General features: G+C 36.4%; 1 protein-coding gene across 1 annotated transcript; it reads right to left on the bottom strand.

Moving 5' to 3' along the window:
- Nucleotides 1–387: 387 nt before the first annotated feature.
- On the bottom strand, nucleotides 388–10,580 carry ctsc (cathepsin C). The gene is made up of 7 exons (XM_016242527.1): nucleotides 10,279–10,580; nucleotides 7,675–7,820; nucleotides 6,452–6,615; nucleotides 5,692–5,847; nucleotides 5,370–5,485; nucleotides 3,121–3,252; nucleotides 388–965 (listed from the first exon to the last, which is right to left on the bottom strand). Exons 1-7 carry the CDS (start codon nucleotides 10,430–10,432, stop codon nucleotides 466–468), a joined length of 1,368 nt encoding a protein of 455 aa, XP_016098013.1. The 5' UTR covers nucleotides 10,433–10,580; the 3' UTR covers nucleotides 388–465.
- Nucleotides 10,581–20,133: the final 9,553 nt, after the last annotated feature.

Below are 20,133 nucleotides of genomic sequence, written 5' to 3' on the forward strand. Positions count from 1 at the left end.
ACAGAAGACGTATAAATTCCCTAGAAGCCAGCAAGAGAGAGAGAAAGACAAAGCTTTGGAGACTCACATGGAAGATGAAGACCAAAGAGAAGAACCTTGAAGCCAAAATGAAGTTAGTTTAAAGCTTCATAATGTATGAGGAATTGGGAAATGAGAGTGAATCAAATCTATAGAGACTTGTAACTTCACGTTCAAACGGTTTGCTACAAAAAGAAGCCTGAAAGGGAGAAATATTCTGAAGTTCAATCTACATGGCCTCTTTGATCACTTAACTTGTCTGCTGGAGGTCATGGGAAAAGACCGTTTTCACAAAAAAAAAAATTTGAAGTTTAACTTGGCAACAAAGTTTAAAAAAAATAAAATAAAAAAAGAACAGCACTTTCTTCCAATTTTCAGAATTGCATACTAAAAAAAAATATTTCATCCGACCATGCTTGTTTCAACGGACCAATTCGTCTACACTCTCTAAAGTTTGGCGATTGGTGTAGCAGCTACAGCAATGCTCTCAATGGCGCATTCATCCGTTCCACGACGGATTTTGAAAAACCCATTCTCGCCCCACCCGTTTCCCCAGCTGTTCTTCACGATCCAGTACTTCTCGCCGGTCTTAGGGCACTTCCCATACCCCACCAACAACACCGCGTGATTGGTCAGCTCGAACGGATTGTTGGAGTCACGGAGGCCAGTGTGATGATAGATGCCCTCCTTGTAGTTCATGAAATCTGGGTACACCTCCAGGGCCACACCCATGGGGCCGTTCCTGACCAGCTCCAGCATCATGGCCGCCTCGCTGCAGCCGCCGTAAAACCCACCCACGTAGTGATAATCAGAGGCGTAGTACCTCGTGCATTTCTCAGGTACTTTGCAGGGAGAATCATCCCCGGTGTACGGGAAACAGTCCTCCTCCACAATGCCAAAGTCCTGAATGTATTTACCAATCAGGTATGGAAAACCTCCATCGCAACCTGTACAAAAGACGACAAAATCATTTGAAATACAGACACTAAAATCCAAAATGTTAATGTCAGAACATCCATTGCATTGCTAAATTTATGGTGGAATAAAGAAGGGAAGAACCAGGGTTATAATAGTACCTAAATGTAAAGACATTTTCCATTACTTGAAACAAATGTTAACTGATAATAAAATTATAATAAAAAAAAAAAAAACTCCTTCAGCTAGTTCCCAAAACAACAATTCTCATTTTCTTTTAGTCTAAATCGAAGTACTCAAAATAACTAAAACTGAAAAAATTAAACAAAAAAGAAAAATTACTAACATTAAAGCAGAAAAAAATAATAATTCAATTTTAACAAAATATATAGTAATAGTATCTTGATACTAAAATATCACTGGAATGACAAAAATGTTTATAATTAAATAATCTACATAATTTATAATATTTATATAATATTATTATTATTATATACACTAATTTATATAATAAACAATAGTATTATAATCAAATAATGAATAAAAAGTAAATTAATAAATGAATTAAACTGACTTGGATCAGAACAACTTTCAACTTAAAAAAAATTCATTGTTTTGGTAGCAACACACATATACACAAACTTTTTTATTATAATAACATTAAACTTATTTCATATTTTCTCTAAACCTTCTTGGATATTAAGACAATTCTGGCCATATTAAAGATACATAGTGTGTGTGAATTTGCACGTTATAGTGCAAGCATCATTAATGACCCTGTGTGTTCAATTAAAAAAAAAAGAAAAAAAGGATTGATTAGTGAAATTAAAGAATGATTTAATAATAAAAAAAAAAAAAAACTCCTTCAGCTAGTTCCCAAAACAACAATTCTCATTTTCTTTTAGTCTAAATCGAAGTACTCAAAATAACTAAAACTGAAAAAATTAAACAAAAAAGAAAAATTACTAACATTAAAGCAGAAAAAAATAATAATTCAATTTTAACAAAATATATAGTAATAGTATCTTGATACTAAAATATCACTGGAATGACAAAAATGTTTATAATTAAATAATCTACATAATTTATAATATTATTATTATATACACTAATTTATATAATAAACAATAGTATTATAATCAAATAATGAATAAAAAGTAAATTAATAAATGAATTAAACTGACTTGGATCAGAACAACTTTCAACTTAAAAAAAATTCATTGTTTTGGTAGCAACACACATATACACAAACTTTTTTATTATAATAACATTAAACTTATTTCATATTTTCTCTAAACCTTCTTGGATATTAAGACAATTCTGGCCATATTAAAGATACATAGTGTGTGTGAATTTGCACGTTATAGTGCAAGCATCATTAATGACCCTGTGTGTTCAATTAAAAAAAAAAGAAAAAAAGGATTGATTAGTGAAATTAAAGAATGATTTAATATAAAATCTGAATGATTAGTAATTCTCTAATTGGCCTGTTTAGCCAAGCCCTCAAAACACTTCCTATTAGTGGTACAGTATTGCATGATTTGTAGATTATATTTAATGGTTTACACTTTGCAATTAGTGTTTAAAAGGTAACATTACATTCTCTACGCCGCTATTCACTCCCCAGACTCAGTCCCCCCGCATCCCCCCCATTTCCAGCCTTGTATATGTATAGGTAGCAAGAATTTTATATTCGAAAACTGCTGTTAACTATATAATAAAATTTTACTAGTAATAAAAAAAAAAAAAAAACAAGCCCTTAAACATGCTTTAATTTCTCTCCCAATCCACCCTACCATTAAGTTTTATAAAGGAAAAGTTCACTTAAATGCATTTAAAACGAGAAAAAATTAATCCAGAAACTTTACACATTTAAAACAACAGTGAAAAGCTGAAATTATGAATAAACAATGTAAAGACGTATACAATTTTGCATCCCTAAAGAAATAAATCTTTTTGATCTTAAAAAAAACCTACAGGAAGGAAAAAAAGGAACCCAAAGTCAAACATTTACACAAGGAATCCATTCTGATCTCAATCGGATTGTGTAACCATAATCCTAAGGGTGCTGGAAAAGCACACACACATGGTTTTATAACTGCAAATATGCAGACAGGTCCTCTGAAGTTCAGCACAGATACGGGTAATATTAAACGTTTGCCTCAATGCATCAACACGTGCTTTTACCTTGAGAATACTGGGAGCAGGACACCACTTGCTGTGGACTGAACACTGGCTGCTGCGTGTTGTTCGTCTGGATTCGGACTCGTGCTTCAAGCATTCCCATAGTGGAGAAAGAGTAACAGCTGCCGCATTGAGCTTGAGAGAGAGAGAGAGAGAGAGAGAGAAAGAAGAGAGGAAATCATATAGAGATCAAAAATGACAATTTACAACCTCATTACTTTGTCCTACAGATCACTCCTCTAATCCGCTCTCCTTCCTCCTCTAATGCCTCCTGAGCATCTGAAGGAGCTCTTAACAAAAGTGAGACACTATCAGGCTCTGAAAGGAACGGGCCACTCCAGACACGTCGACCATCGCTTGAAGAGCCGATCATCTCACACTTGTTTCAGAGAGAAGCTACCAGCATGACAATATCAGTTTTGTGTTTCTCGTCAACAGTAAAAGACTGACTAGGAAAGATGAGATCGTAAACCTAAGAGTAGTATGATATGCGTACAACTGGGAAAAAAACAATTCAAAAATCATATTGTGATTAGAACCTTTAGTCAAAGATGGTTAAGACTTCTTAAGACATAAGAGGGCTTTAAAAAGACAAACTAGTGATGAGGCCTTGCTCATGGGACCACAGATCTTAAACCAAATCACTTCAGTCCAGTGCTTCCCCTGCCATTATATTAGGGGGGCACTCCACACTCCCACTAGTATTTGCAAATATTAAGCCGCAAAACGACTATTTAAATATGAATTCTGTGTGTTAATAAATGGCGCAGACGCGCAGTTTTGTTTACTACTCCTATAGAAGCGCGCGTGACGCTTCCAGTGATATTAATGTCTCCTGTCTCACTAATGAAGACAAATACATGAACAACATCTCCAGAACTGCTCTGAGAGTCACTTCATCAGCATTTTTACCGTTTCATTTAAGTAAAACTATCCTCCTATCATAAACCATAGACTAAAAAACTAAACAAAAAGGTATTCACGGCAACCTGTCAAAATAAAAAAAGTTTGGTTTAACTTGGAAGACAAAAATAAAATTGGTTTAATTTTCATTAATTAAAAGATAAATTAAATGACTGTTATGCCTTAAAAAAAAAAAAAAAAAAAAGAAGTAAATACACAGATTTTCTGAGGAAAACAAATCAGTAGGCTATTGGAAGAATAAATTAAACTTGTTTTTATGCTTTCAAATAATTAGACCTGTTAATACACAGAATTTGGTAACAATAAATCATAAGGTTGGAAAAAATTAAACATTTCATAGGGCCCCAAACATGTAATTTTTGTAAAACTTTTGATAAATTGATGGTGAATTAAGTGTCATGATTTTAATTAATTAGACATGTTCTTTGATTAATAAAATTTAATCATTAAAAAGGAGTCCAGAAAAATTAAAACTGACCCCCCCAAGCCGTAAACCTAGGGGAGACGCTGCAGTCCAAAATACCCTTAGAATATACAGCGAATTATGAAATACATTTAAAAACAAGATGTAGTTACTGCATGTACCACACATTTGCTGTAAAAAAAAAACCCACATTTGTTGTAACTGAAAAAGCGGAATTAAAAATATTTAAAAAATGAATTACATTTAAAAAAAAAAAAGACAATTACAAATGTCCAAGTTAAGTTGAATTACTCGAATGGCTAAGAATGAGAAAAATAAAAACAAAACCAACCGACTAAAAATAAATAAATAATAAAAACAAGTTACTAAAACTATACATTAAAATTTAAACTAAAAATATAAAAAAGCCAATTGAAAAATTAACTAAATTCTACAGAAGCACTAGCAAAAACGGCCTAAAGGAATCCACAGAAGGAAACCATGGTTTATATGAAATTTAAACTATAAATATGAAATTAAACATCCAGAGGTTCTTCTACGGAAACCTTTTTTTTTTTTTTTTTTAGGGAAGTTTGTTAGGGAAATGTCTGTAAAAATGAACAATAGCCAAACACACTAGACCATAACCTCATCATTTCCCAGTAGTGTTTCTAGCATCATTTATCAGGCGGTTCTATAGTAAGAAAAGCTACATCACTCAATAACACACACTTCCTGGATTGGAGAGTAAACACAATAAATCAATAGTAGCATACTGAAGTTATTCCCAGGACTCAACTGTAGGTGGTACAGGATTGCGAGAGGTTTTGGATATAAATCACATGCTCAACTCTGAGCAATGCAGCACATAGATTGAAGCAACCGTTTGGTAGCAGTATTTCCTCTTATTCCCTCACATACACACCTTGGTTGCGGACAGGGCTAACATAATTGAGTCCGTTCACGTCTCTCCAGTCCCAGTGTTCTGGAAGACCGGCTGCCATCTTACTGTCTGCGGAAACCGTCACAGGCCTGACACGACTGAGAGAGAGAGGAAAAACCATGACATCTTTGACCATTTATCTTATAAACTAAATGTTGCTGCTCTTAATATTCAGTACACATTATCCTGCAGAGGAAAAAAAGAAAAAGAAAAAGCCAATACAGTTCGTTATTTTTCAGTTTTAAAGGCATCAGTTATTTATTTTTACACAAAGCCCTGACTGCATCAATTAAAGTAAGCGTACCGTGGTATACGAGAGGCATGTCCTCCTGATCTTCTCAGCATCTCCTGTATGGTTAGGGTCTCATGGAGACTGTATGTTGTCGCTTTCCAGGACTTCTGAACAGAGTTTATTTGATTCACGAACTCCATGTTGTTTGTGTATGGCAGCTTCATGAGCCTAGAGATCAGAAGATGTTTGTTACCATACAAACCAATAAATATGACCCTGGACCACAAAACCAGTCATAAGGGTCAATTTTTTAAAATTTAGATTTATACATCTGAAAGTTTTAAAATAAATAAGCTTTCCATTGATGTATGGTTTGTTATGATAGGACAATATTTGGCCGAGATGCAACTATTTGAAAATCTGGAATCTGAGGGTGCAAAAAAATAATAATAATAAAATTCAAAATATTGAGAAAATCGCCTTTAAAAGTTGTCCAAATGAAGTTCTTAGCAATGCATATTACTAATCAAAAATGAAGTTGATATATTTACGGTAGGAAATTTACAAAATATCTTCATGGAACATGATCTTTACTTAATATCCTAATGATTTTTGGCATAAAAGAAAAATCGATCATTGTGACCCATACAATGTATTGTTGGCTATTGCTACAAATATACCCCAGCGACTTAACACTGCTTTTGTGCTCCAGGGTCACAAATAAATCAACTATTCAAGGTTGATGAAATCACACAAGATCTTATCAAGACATACAGCAAGATAAAGGACAATTGCATCACAGTAGAGAAACAAAGACTGCTGACACACTTACAGTTTGTGTTCAAATCCAAGCATGTGATTGTGGTCGATTCGAGGTGGGATGGGCTGCACCTTCTTCCCAGTGAAACAGGCCCAGTTATTCCCCAAAACATCATGAACCCAACCAGGCAGCGTCTGATCGCAGTAACTGGTCACCTCTGAACCCTGCTGAGAATACTAGACACAAAGAGAGAGAGAAAATACTCAATGCAATAAAATTACTGTTAAAGAACAATATTTAATCCCCTTTAAGACATTTATTATTATGAATTAACTGCTTTTAAATATTTTAAAATAAACATTTTATGTGATTCTCCAGCAACATCTTGTGAAAAAAAGGTCCAGTTATAAAATGGTTCATAAATTTGTATATGAAGGCAAAAGTATTCATATTTTCTTGACTTCTTAATGTTTGAACTCAGCAGTGCTATTATTAACAAACTATTAAAAATTGTTTTTGGTAATTGAAATCAAATATAAAAATAGAAGTTAAATACATTTTAAAATGAGAAAAATAAATGTTGCAGGTAACCGTAATATAAGTTGAAGCACTTCCCCCCAAAAAAAGAAAAAGAAAAAAAAAAGACTTAAGAAAAATGACAAAGGCATATCATTTACTAAAACTAAAATATGAAAGCTGAAAATATAAAAATAAAAGCCATTTTCAAACATCACTAAATACTAAAATAACACTAGAAATCAGATCCTAGTCATTTAAAAAAAAAAAAAAAAATGATTGCATGTTGAACTCAGCAGTGCTATTATTAACAAACTATTAAAAATTGTTTTTGGTAATTGAAATCAAATATAAAAATAGAAGTTAAATACATTTTAAAATGAGAAAAATAAATGTTGCAGGTAACCGTAATATAAGTTGAAGCACTTCCCCCCAAAAAAAGAAAAAGAAAAAAAAAAGACTTAAGAAAAATGACAAAGGCATATCATTTACTAAAACTAAAATATGAAAGCTGAAAAAATAAAAAAAAAAGCCATTTTCAAACATCACTAAATACTAAAATAACACTAGAAATCAGATCCTAGTCATTTAAAAAAAAAAAAAAATGATTGCATGTGCAAAATCATTCGTACCACGTTTATTGAGCTAGACACACCAGCACAATAGAGAACAGTGACACACAAGAGTCGATGTCAGAATTTCCCTTCTGTTGTGAAACCTCAGTCATCTGACCCATCATGTGTTGTCACTCGAGACTAAAAGTGTCTCATCATGCTTACCTTGAAAAACCCGAACCACTTGTAGTCATTGATCACCACTTCAAAGCCCTGGTTATAGATAAGAGTGAAGAAGCCAGTGTGACCGAGATCATCCACAGCTACAGACAGCTTCTGCAGGTCCACGGTCACAGTTTTCACTGACTTTCCTGTTTAAAAGTCAAAAACGCTTAATTTAGAAACTTAAGGAAGTAGCTTTGGTGTTATGCAAACACATCGGCCACCATTCAAAATCTGCCAATGCATCATATGTGCTATGAATGTTTAAAACACAGACAACATACACAAAAGAAAAGGAAACAATGTAAGCCAAAAATGAAAATCAAGTTGATACTTTTGTACTGTCAGGCAGCATTAAAGTAGTAATGTAACATTGTCAATTAAGATAAATATGCTTTAAATGGACACTGACAAAATACTATACTACATTAATATGGTATTCTTTGCGTAACCATGGCATGGTTAAAGTATAAATTAGGGATGCACGATATATCGGCCACCGTATCGGTATCGGCCCATATCGGCTCATTTTTTCTGTTATCGGTATCGGCCTGATAAGAAAATTTGGCCGATATCTTAAAGCCGATAAATAATGCATTATTTCCTTCAGAGACACTTCAGATGCGCGCTGTTCGTTTGCAGCCTTTTGTGCAATTGTACATTGTAATATTGTGTTTATTTGATGTATATCTGATTTATCTCATATAGAATGCGTTTGGTTAAGTTAAAAGAGCGCTTCAGTTTACCAGTGATCATCTTTAGCTCAGCACACGCAGCCCAAACAGCAGTGCACAACATTAATAACTATGATTGGGAATGTCGTGTATATAAAATTCTACGTTTTCACTGACTTTCCTGTTTAAAAGTCAAAAACGCTTATTTGAGATATTTAAGGAAATAGCTTTGGTGTTATGCAAACACATTCAAAATCTGCCAATGCATCATATGTGCTATGAATGTTCAGATGCACCTATGATGCCCACAAATGCTGCCTTTGAAGGCAGTTCACTAGGTTTTAAAACGTAGACAACATACACAAAGGAAAAGGAAACAATGTAAACCAAAAATGAAAATCAAGTTGATACTTTTGTACTGTCAGGCAGCATTAAAGTAGTAATGTAACATTGTCAATTAAGATAAATATGCTTTAATGGACACTGACAAAATACTATACTACATTAATATGGTATTATCCCGTTTTTGACATGGTATTCTTTGAGTAACCATGGCATGGTTAAAGGGGTCATATGATGCTTTTTTAAAGATCATTATTTTGTGTATTTGGTGTAACAGAATATGTTGACATGCTTTAATGTTCAAAAAACACATTTTTCAAATACTGTACATTAACTCTCAAACGCTTAGTTTTCTACAAAGTCCCTCCTTCCGACAAGCGCAGTCTGCTCTCATCATATGACCCCTTGAAGTATAAATGTCAATACTAGTTCCAAGGTACCAGTGTGTTTAAGAATATACAAAAAGCCAAACGTATAAAGTAGTTACTTTGGAAATACCATGGTATACAAGCATGACAATCACTCAGTAGCATGGTAAATGTCAAAGTATTATGGCAATACTAACAGAGCTGCCTATGTAGACTGCATTCTGTACATCATGTGCTTTTGAATATTTAGATGCACCCATGATGCCTTCATAGGAAGCATTTGTGGGCAGTTCTCTAGGTTTCAAAACACACCCAACATACACAATTTGAAAAGTAAACCATATAGGCCTACACACAAACAAAACAATAATATTTCAACTTTTGTACTCTCAGACAGCATCAATGTTTTTTTGACATGGAATTCTTTGAGTAACTTAATGGTATATGAACATAGTAATCATTCAGTATCATGGTAAATAATTAAAGTATAATAGCAATGCGAATCCTTGCACCATGGTACCACAGTACCAGTGTTATTTCAATACTAGTTCCATGGTACCAGTGAGTTTAAGAATATACAAAACGGCAAAAGTATAAAGTAGTTACTTTGGAAATACCATGGTATACAAGCATGACAATCACTCAGTAGCATGGTAAATGTCAAAGTATTATGGCAATACTAACAGAGCTGCCTATGTAGACTGCATTCTGTACATCATGTGCTTTTGAATATTTAGATGCACCCATGATGCCTTCATAGGAAGCATTTGTGGGCAGTTCTCTAGGTTTCAAAACACACCCAACATACACAATTTGAAAAGTAAACCATATAGGCCTACACACAAACAAAACAATAATATTTCAACTTTTGTACTCTCAGACAGCATCAATGTTTTTTTGACATGGAATTCTTTGAGTAACTTAATGGTATATGAACATAGTAATCATTCAGTATCATGGTAAATAATTAAAGTATAATAGCAATGCGAATCCTTGCACCATGGTACCACAGTACCAGTGTTATTAAGAGTATACAAAAATCCAAAAGTATATCTTAATGCCATCCTTAATGCATCATTTTAGCATAACGCAAAAAATGAGGTCGATTGTATTAAAAAGAGGCGCAGAAGACCACAACATGAAACCGAAAGTAAATTGAACTTCCGTGAGGAAGACAAAAGCGCACTGATTCAGATAGCTGTGATGGTCTGATCTGGTCTGACCTGTGCTGGAGCAGTTGATGGTTCGGTCTCGACCCACATTATCAACGCTGAAGATCCAGGTGCCCAGCAGGTCCTCATAGGTGCAGTTGGCCGGAGTGTCGGCCGCAGACCCGCCGATAAACGCCAACACAACAATGAGGGCGAGCGCACGCATCGCGACAGCAGACGGACGGTGATTTGTAACGGGACAGCGCGGGGTTCAATACTGACCGGACGCAAGGAAACTAACGCGTGTCCTTCTCGTCCTTCCGCGCACCTGCAGCACTAAACTCTCAGCTCACCAACCGCGTGCTACTTATACAGCGATGATCAGATGACACGAGTCACATGACACGCCACTGAGCGCACACAGAAGTCATAATGCTATCATCACACCAACAAAAACACATGCATCATGCAAACAGGCGCGTTTGATTCTATCACACACAATAATGAACTCTTAAGACAAAACACGCATTAACTCGATCACGTGCATTGACCACAAATATAAACCCATTCATCATACTGACAAATACATAGCCTATAATCTAGACGTGCACACACATTTACAGTGACACAATTACTCAACAAAACTTGCAATCATATTGAAGTCAAAAATACATCACGTTACAGAGCTTAAGTGCATCGCAAATGCTGATGTTTTCAACAAATATGTCTCCAAAGTATAACTGCATTAGAAACATGCAAACCATAGAGACAGATCTTTAGTGAAGTGAAAATGTACAGCCATGACCTTTAAAACCTGAGTCACACACTTCTGACCCATTCTTCTGTGGGATTTTTATAACCGCTTTATCAGCAAAACAACAGAAGGACGTGCCGGAGTTCACTTCTGACTAATTTAAAGCATTTGAGGTTAACTGTTTTGAGGCCTGTAAATAAAAGATTCAGCTATTTGCTTAAACATTTTACTCTTTTAGGTCTCTGCTTCCGTGTGTTTCAATAGCACAACACTGTGTGGTTGTCACAAAGTTAACCCAAAAATGAAAAATTGCTGAAAATGTCCTCACCCTCAGGCCATCCAAGATGTAGATGAGTTTGTTTCTTCATCAGATTTGGAGAAATGTAGCATTGCATCACTTGCTCAGCAATGGATCCTCTGCAGTCAATGGGTGCCGTCAGAATGAGAGTTGAAATAGCTGATAAAAACATCACAATAATCCACACCACTCCAGTCCATCAGTTAATCCCATGTAAAGTGAAAAGTTGTGTGTTACTTGTGGATTACTGTGATGTTTGTATCAGCTGTTTGGACTCTCATTCTGACGGCACCCATTCACTGCAGAGCATCCATTGCTGAGCAAGTGATGCAATGCTACATTTCTCCAAATCTGATGAAGAAACAAACTCATCTACATCTTGGATGGCCTGAGGATGAGTACGGAAATTGTCCGGAAATTTAAATTTTTGGGTGTTATTACTATATATAATATAACTATTCCTTTAACCCTGGATTAAAATTTTTACTACCCATTCACTGCAGAGCATCCATTGCTGAGCAAGTGATGCAATGCTACATTTCTCCAAATCTGATGAAGAAACAAACTCATCTACATCTTGGATGGCCTGAGGATGAGTACGGAAATTGTCCGCAAATTTAAATTTTTGGGTGTTATTACTATATATAATATAACTATTCCTTTAACCCTGGATTAAAATTTTTACTTTAAATGTCTGCTTTGAGTTCACTTTTAAACCCGCATTAAACGTGCCACCACATTTGTTCTGGATAAACAAACACTTTAGAATGATAAATTAACCTCTGATGGTAAATTGTCCACTGTGTTAGTCACAACAGAGCTTTTCTTCAGTAGATGGTTTGATTTTAATCGCACAAATCACTTCCATCCATAAGGGCCACACTCTCATTCTCACAATTCGATTTAAATGTATTAATGTTACAGTTTCAGTAACAACCAATCACAAACTTGTCAAGCTTGCCTCATTAAATATTCATGTGCTTTGATCAGTTCATGCCAGTTTCAGCACCTGGTTGAAAAACCCAACAGATTTTCAGTATGATAAAAACAACATATAATTGCTAGGCTGCAGCATGTAGCTTCTGCAAACACACACACTAAATCATTAAGACTTTAAGCGGCATAACACACATTTTGACCTTTGGGAACAGTAATGTGCCCCTCTGCTGTATGAACGAAAACTTCCTCGCCCCATTAGTGGTTTAAACACCTAATGATGCAGTAAGCAACAAAATATATGGAGCCAACAAACATTGCCTGCATTATTTTTCCTAAATGCTATTGGCTGATTAAATTGAGAGCTGTTTAAGACAGAAAAGGCCATCTGACGTCCCCCTCTGAGCTCAGCTGTCTCTTCTACTGAACGAACAAGCTGGTGCATTTAACGAGCCTCATTAACCAATCAGAACAGTGCGGGAGGGGGAAGACAAAGAGGAGCAATTACCACAACGACTATATGATTCACACACTCCATCCTAACAGCCCAGAATAGACAGTGCTGAAATGCACAGGAATTAGTCACTCGGGCTATTTAGATGTACAGCACTGCCAGAGTGGTGTGTGTGTGTGTGTGTGTGTGTGTGCTAGGAAGACAGAAGGAAGTGAGAGTTTGAGTGCATCCACTTTAAAACAGCTGTTTTATTTGGAGTCCTGGTGTGGCACCAGGGTTTCGTCTGCCAGAATTGTTTTGAATCATTGCCGTATCTCTGACACTAATGAGAAGATGATTTCAGGGCAGTTTCCTGTCACTGTTACGCTTGTGAAGTGGGAAATGAAAAGGAGAGATCGCAGAGCACTAGCATACTGCTTAGAATTTATAAAATAGTAAACCGAACACATTCATTAAAATATAGCTTCCAAAAGGGAGTTTTCGCAACAATGCCATAAAAGAACCATGTTTGGTTCCCCAGAGAACCTTTAAGTAAACTCTCCTTAAAAGAACCATTTTCTTAATCTAAAGAACTTTTTTTCTGCTATAAAGAACCATAGCAAGGTTCAATGGATGTTAAAGGTTCTTCATGGAACCATCCATGCAAAAAAATAAAAAACATAATTTTTAAGGGTGTAGTATGCAACATTGTTGTTGTATGACTTCATTATCTTACTCATTCAGGTTATTTTGCGTTTTTAAACATCTTAACCCTTGGCAGTCGGACCAAATAATGACGTGAAATAGATGTATTAGTATTATATCCTTAATACTTGTAATCACAAGTTATATTATTCATTCTCATTGTTAATACTCATAATCACAAGTATTAAATCGTTAAAATGAAATCATATATTTGTCCTCAGTATACATACTGTATACTGCAGAAATTGTAGTATGGTAGCATGCATTTGCCATTATTATTATTCAGTGAAGCTCCGCTGTTACAGATGAGCACACAATACGAGTAAAATGGCACACATGAAACAGGAAGCAGCCATTAAAGGGGTCATATGATGTTGCTAAAAAGAACATGATTTTGTGTATTTGGTGTAATGAAATGTGTTTATGCGGTTTAAGGTAAAAAAAACCACATTATTTTCCACATAATGTACATTATTGTTTCTCCTCTATGCCCCGCCTTTCTGAAACGCGTCGATTTTTACAAAGCTCATCGTTCTGAAAAGCGAGGTGTGCTCTGATTGGCCAGCTATCCAGTGCGTTGTGATTGGCCAAATACCTCAAGCGTGGGACGGAAATGTTACGTCCCTCACCATATTGTGATGATGACCTGTCCGGCCGGAGCGTAACATAAAACCATGTCTGCATTTGTGATCGGAGAAATGACAAACAACAAGTGCTACTCTACACTGCTCAAAACTCACATTTGAGTCATAAGTGGCAAATTCTTTAAATATAAAAAATGTACTTGCAGTCTGTGAGTCAGAACAGCCGGCATTGTAGTCTACTCTCCCAGGATCAGGAAACAGTTCTCCATAAAATGCGCTGCACACATCTGAATATTTGGGTTGAAGTGTTCTGGAACAGTGTTGTAAATACAACTTAACCACTGATTTCTAGTCGTGTCCTCTTTTGGAAGACCAAACAAAGTAGTTTTGCTTTCACAACGAAACACAGCGTCACACACTGCGGCCTTTAGTGAGCAGAGGTGGGCGGGCTTGAGAACGGCGCGGCCGGCGTATTCGACAAAGGAGCGTCCGGTGGGCTTGCGGCAACCACATGTGGCGACCCCGGGCTGGACTCCGCTTCATCCACGGTGAAAGCCGATCCGGCGATCCACAGCGTGAAGTTGATGTATTTCCTCAGCGACCAGCACAGATCAGCTCTAGGCATGACGAAGCAGATATCGTCCTCTTTTGGAAGACCAAACAAAGTAGTTTCGCTTTCACAACGAAGCACACAGCGCCTTCACGACATGGCGGCGGCGGCAACAATACTACAACGAGAATAAAAGTTACGCCTTCTTTCTTTGCGTGAACATTTGGGCGGCTTTATGCAAATCTTCCCACATAGTGATGTAGATATGTGGGGGCGTGTTAGAACGAGCCGTTTTAGGTAGGCGTGGTTGACTCTTAGCTTTTATAAAGAATATCTCTTTGGATTTGGGACTTTAGTCTTTGCAACTTTACAGATCTTCTTTATGCACCAAGAGCTTGTAACACTCCAAAGAGAAAGGAACCATTGAAATCGCATCATATGACCCCTTTAAGACAAGACAAATGCAACAGCATTACATGATATGCTCATGTGGAGGGGCTTCTAGTGTGAGGGCACTTGAAATTGACAGCTGTGTGTGTGTGTGTGTGTGTGTGCGCCTAAAGTGGTCTTATATGTGATTAGTGTAATCACCACACATTTTCATGGTGTGTGTGAGTTTGAATGACATGATCTCGGGGTCTTGAATTCAAACGTGTTGCTGTTCATTGCTCTCGCCCACACGTAATTACATAAGCTCGCCATCTGCTGTCACTCCAGTACAGTGTTAAAACACACACACATGCATCTTACCCCAGACTATTTCTATAGTATGCAGTATACATTATTAGTATATAATTTTCCTGTATGCATAGAGTACTCTGTATGTATTTGACAATATGTGCACTGAACAACCAAAGACAGGGACTTGTGGAACAAGTCCACCACAAAATAAAAAAAGATAAAAGATAATTGGGACTTTTTATCTCACAATTTCGACTCAAAATTGATATAAAGTCAGATTTGTGAGATACAATCTTGCAATTCTGAGAAGAAAAATTTGAATTGTGAGATTAAAGAGTCGCATTTACATTTTTTATTCCTTGGCAGAACCAAAAAAAAAAAAAACAGAATTGCAAGAATTCTGAGAATAAAAGTCATAATTGCGAGATTCAGAATTACAAGAACAAAAAAAATCGGAATTGTGAGATAAAAAGTCACAATTAACTTTTTTAATATAGATTTTTTTAAATTCCATGGTGGAAACAGACTTGACCTACTACATAGAAAACAAAAATGGTGTAGAAAAAATATTTAACTTAGAAATTGCTAGTAAATTTCACAAACAATTACAATGAAACAGTATAATTAAATATGTGAAAATTTGAAGTAAATGAAGTACATTTTCTAAAATGTTCTCAAAACGTACCAAAACGTACTTCAAAAAACTATATATATAATTTTTTACAGTGTATTTCTAGTGACCAGAAAGTAGTAACTATTATTTTAACATCTCTGTCTAGATTATTTGGTCAGAATGCAAAGAACTGTATTTATAACTGAATCAATGTAATGAGGTCATGTGACCTCAATACTCCAATGTTTATTTTTACATATGCATACTGTGCAGTACTGTATTTGAACATACTGTAGCCATTTTTGCTTTGCATGTTCACTAACTCACATGACTTTGTGTGTGTATGTAGTGCTGATAAATGTTCAGAAGTGAAACACACAGCTGAAATGATGGAGCACACTGCTGGTCTGCTGCTTAATGATCTGGGCTGGTGAAATAAAGGTCTCATGCTGGGCGAGACTATGAAGTAGAGTTGCTGCGATACGATCTCCATCCTATCAGTGAGTGAGAAACAAAAGCTCCAGGGGATAGTTCATGCAGCAGACACATTGCCACACAATGCTTTTGAGGAAAATATTCTTCAAAATAACAAATAAATTAGCTAAAAATGTCTCTTGTGCATCACCTGATCTAGAAAGGATGGTTCACTTGTACTACCAATGGCAGACGGATGGAGTACAGATGCAATTTTTATGTGCATTTTGGGATATCTCATAAAAAAAAAAAATAGTTGCATGCAAACGCCAAGATGTTAAAAATGTGCATAAAACACATATGTGCTCAACTGAATCAGATACATTTTTTATCTATTAAGAAAACGTGCATAAATTACAATGGAAACTTAATTACAGAATAAATTCCGCAATGTGCATCAAAAAAGTAATGTGACTTTGCATGATGGAATATAAGTTTCTCCTGCTGCAGCAAATGATCTTTTTCTTAATGGAAACATGGCTAGTGTAGTTTGGTTTCCATTTGTATTTTCAATACATTTTATTCTGCCCAAAGCCTGGCAGATTTAGTCTTCCATCTAAAGGTCTGGGCAGTAACATATGTGAATTATATCTGTGTTTATAAAGCGCAAATCCATTAACAATGTTGAATCTTTTTGAATGGCTGCAGGCGACGGCCTTCACGTCAACACAGTATCAATCCTCCACCACAGAGAGAGATTTTTCAAATATTGTCCCCTGCTTTCTCTCTGCATTTTGGTTTACTTATGTATTTCATGAATGCTTCAGATTTGTCAAGTAACAAGGGCACAGAGTGGGAAAAAAAACCTAAATGCCGGTATATGAACAAAGAGGAGTCAGGGGTTTTTAAGATGCCAAGCGTGTTTGATGCTCTGAGTCTTTAAACTAGATAATGGAAACTTCTGCCCACTTCCACACAAGCCGTGTGTGCATGTGTGGGGGTGAGAGCAAAGCATTTGTTTGAGTGATGGAAAATTATACTGACGCACTTTCATTCATATGTTCATCAGTCTGTCGCTGCTTCAGAGTTTGAGTATTTTTCTGCAGAATTGAAACTATTCTTACGCAAATTGCCGACTGCAATTCAATGCAACAATTTACGTAAGAATGGTTGCATGAACAATTCGCACACAAATTCATTCTGCTCGTGTGTGATTAATGAGGCTCATTGTGGAGGCTGTTGGCTATGAGCTCTGAAACGGGAAATACAATAACAGACATTATTCAGCAGCGTCATATTAAACCAGTCAGCCAATAATAACGGATTAAGCTGAAACAGATTCACATTTGGTAACGTATGCTTATCCATATAAAGTGGAATATCTCTGACTTTGGTCCATAAGATGGAAGATGACGTGTAAATAAACAAAACGGCAATGCACATTTACTGTATAGAAGATGATTTACTATTTTACACATTCTTCGATTATCATATAATGTAGGAACTTTGCCTTATTGAGGTGTTTATTTGCCTTAACGTGACCATTAACCAACATTACAGTAGCTCAAACAGTAGTCATGGTCATGAGTTTGATTCCCAGGGAATGGATATTGCTTTGTTGCTTTGGATAAAAGCATCTGCCAAATGTATAAATGTATATAATTGTGCACTTTGCACCCCCAATCAGTTAGTTAGTTAAGATAAATGTTAACCAAAATAAAATGTAAATTTTTTCTATAAGAATAACATTTAAACTAAAAAATTAATTAAAATGTATTTTATTACTAAACTTATTTGTACAAGCCCCGCCAATGACTGTTGACGGACAATGCTGTATTAGCAGTGTTGCCAAGTCCCAGGTTTTCCCGTGGAATTGGGCTACTTTAATACTGTTGACATGTGGTGTTTTTCATGTCCGCGGGTTGAAGGGACACCAATCACATGAAATTTAGCCCCTGGAATGCCAATTTTACCAGGGGAACCTGGACAAAAATACTTTTTACAAGCGGCAACCTTCCGGTCTCTCTCTTGAAACCAACATGGAAATGACTTAAACTGCAATTCATCAACTGGCTGCAAGAGACTGGCTCCAAAAGGGAGTCAATCACATAGACCCCCCCCATGTTAAAATGCCCAAAAATTTACAGCAGAAAAAAATACTGTATGTTTACAGCCTTGTACAAAAAGTGTTTTTTGGTCTCTATAGCTAACTGTGAGGGGGGGTAATTTTTTTATTACTCATCCGTTTCAATTATATTAAACCTTAAAAGGGGTCCTGTTATCCTCTTTTACAAAGTCTTGATTTTGTTTTGGGGGTGTACTATAACAGGCTCTCATACTAGGTTGTTCGATAAAACACATTATTTTTCACTTATTTTACATTATTACAACACCTCTCTCCCCGGTCTGGCATGAACGGCTCGAATAGTTCCTGTATCAAATGAAGGCTCACCTTCTGAAATACGAAATGTGCTGTGATTGGTTAGCTGGGTCAGTATGTGTTGTGATTGGCTCCACTCTGCACCTGGTCGGGAAATGTCATGTCCCTTACCATAGCCGCCTACGAGCTTCAGCGTAAATATTGCGTCAAAGTCAAATCAATATCAGCGCGATTTAAACCCGGATGATTTAAGTTTGTCTGCCTTGGGAAAGCTAGTGTGTCTCCGACATAGTGATAACACTCGTTGCCTTATCTAGTGCAGCTCAACCAGGTCTCATCCCATTCGTCGATATTTGTGATATCACAAATCCCGGGAATTATGCGTTGTAGTCCATACGAGTCGTTCGTTGTAGTTTTTGAAAAGTGAAATAAAATAAAATATCTCCTTTTGAAGTGGACTTTGAGCTTTGTAACTTTGCAGACCTTTTTTATGCTCAAACAGCAACATTACAGACTAACTAAAGTTGAAAAAGTGAAAAAGCATAATAGGACCTCTTTAAATTTCTGCATAATTAAGGGCGTGGCCACTTGAGTGACAGGTGGATTGCTGCTGGTGTCAACACTGTCGAACAAGGAGGCGTGGTTTCAGCAACCAGCTCCACCCACATCCCGCCTCTTTATCCAGGAGTGACGCGTGGTGACGCCCTACCAAGTTGGCGACGGCCGGCTCCGCCTACTTTAGCCTTCAAAAATGTTCTTCATAAACCTACGGGTGACGTCACGGATGCTACATCAATGTTTTAATACAGTCTGTGGTATTTTACCCTCCTGAACACGAAACACGATTGGGCTAGTTCAGGGCTAGTTTTGAGTAGCAATTGGGCGGGTTTTGTTGTAAAAAACCTGGCAACCCTGCGTACAAGCAGAGACCCCGCCCTGAGTGAGCTGCTCACAATCCGCCGTGTTTATCTTCACGCTAGAGCATTTAAAACCAGCATTCAAGTTAGAAATGTCTTCTTATTAAAGCTATACAAGTTACTCAGTCCAAAGCAGTGAGTGATTTTCTGTTTTTATTTATTGTTTGGCTCATATTAACAGCATAGACAGCAGCAGGTACTGTATATTACGCTGCTGTCACTTAAAACACAGATCTAATATAAACATGCTATTTCTTTCACAGCTGTTTACCATCCCATACTGTGTTTTTATAACTTATGTGTATTTGACAATTTAAGCGCAGTAAGACATGAAAGAGAACTTAATTTAGTACTCACATGCCGTGTGACAGCCACTTTCTGTGCGCTCAGGGAACCGTATACAAGAAGTTTAAACTGATATGGCTTTATAATGCATGATTTCAGTGCAATACACATGATAATCAAAACCAAACAGCTGTTTTGTTTTGGCAGAGTATTTAAGGTACTAGCTGTAAGGGCTCCGCCCTATTCTGAAAAAGGGGGCAGGGAGCAGCAGCTCATCTGCATTTAAAGATACAGGCACGAAAACAGTGTGTTTCTGCTTCCACTTAAAATGGGTATTTTCAAAATTATATAATAAATGATGTGGGGTTTTTTGAGTT

The sequence above is a fragment of the Sinocyclocheilus grahami genome, unplaced genomic scaffold (genome assembly GCF_001515645.1).
Source record: "Sinocyclocheilus grahami isolate Dianchi unplaced genomic scaffold, SAMN03320097.WGS_v1.1 scaffold661.1, whole genome shotgun sequence".
Classification (NCBI taxonomy): Eukaryota; Metazoa; Chordata; class Actinopteri; order Cypriniformes; family Cyprinidae; genus Sinocyclocheilus; species Sinocyclocheilus grahami.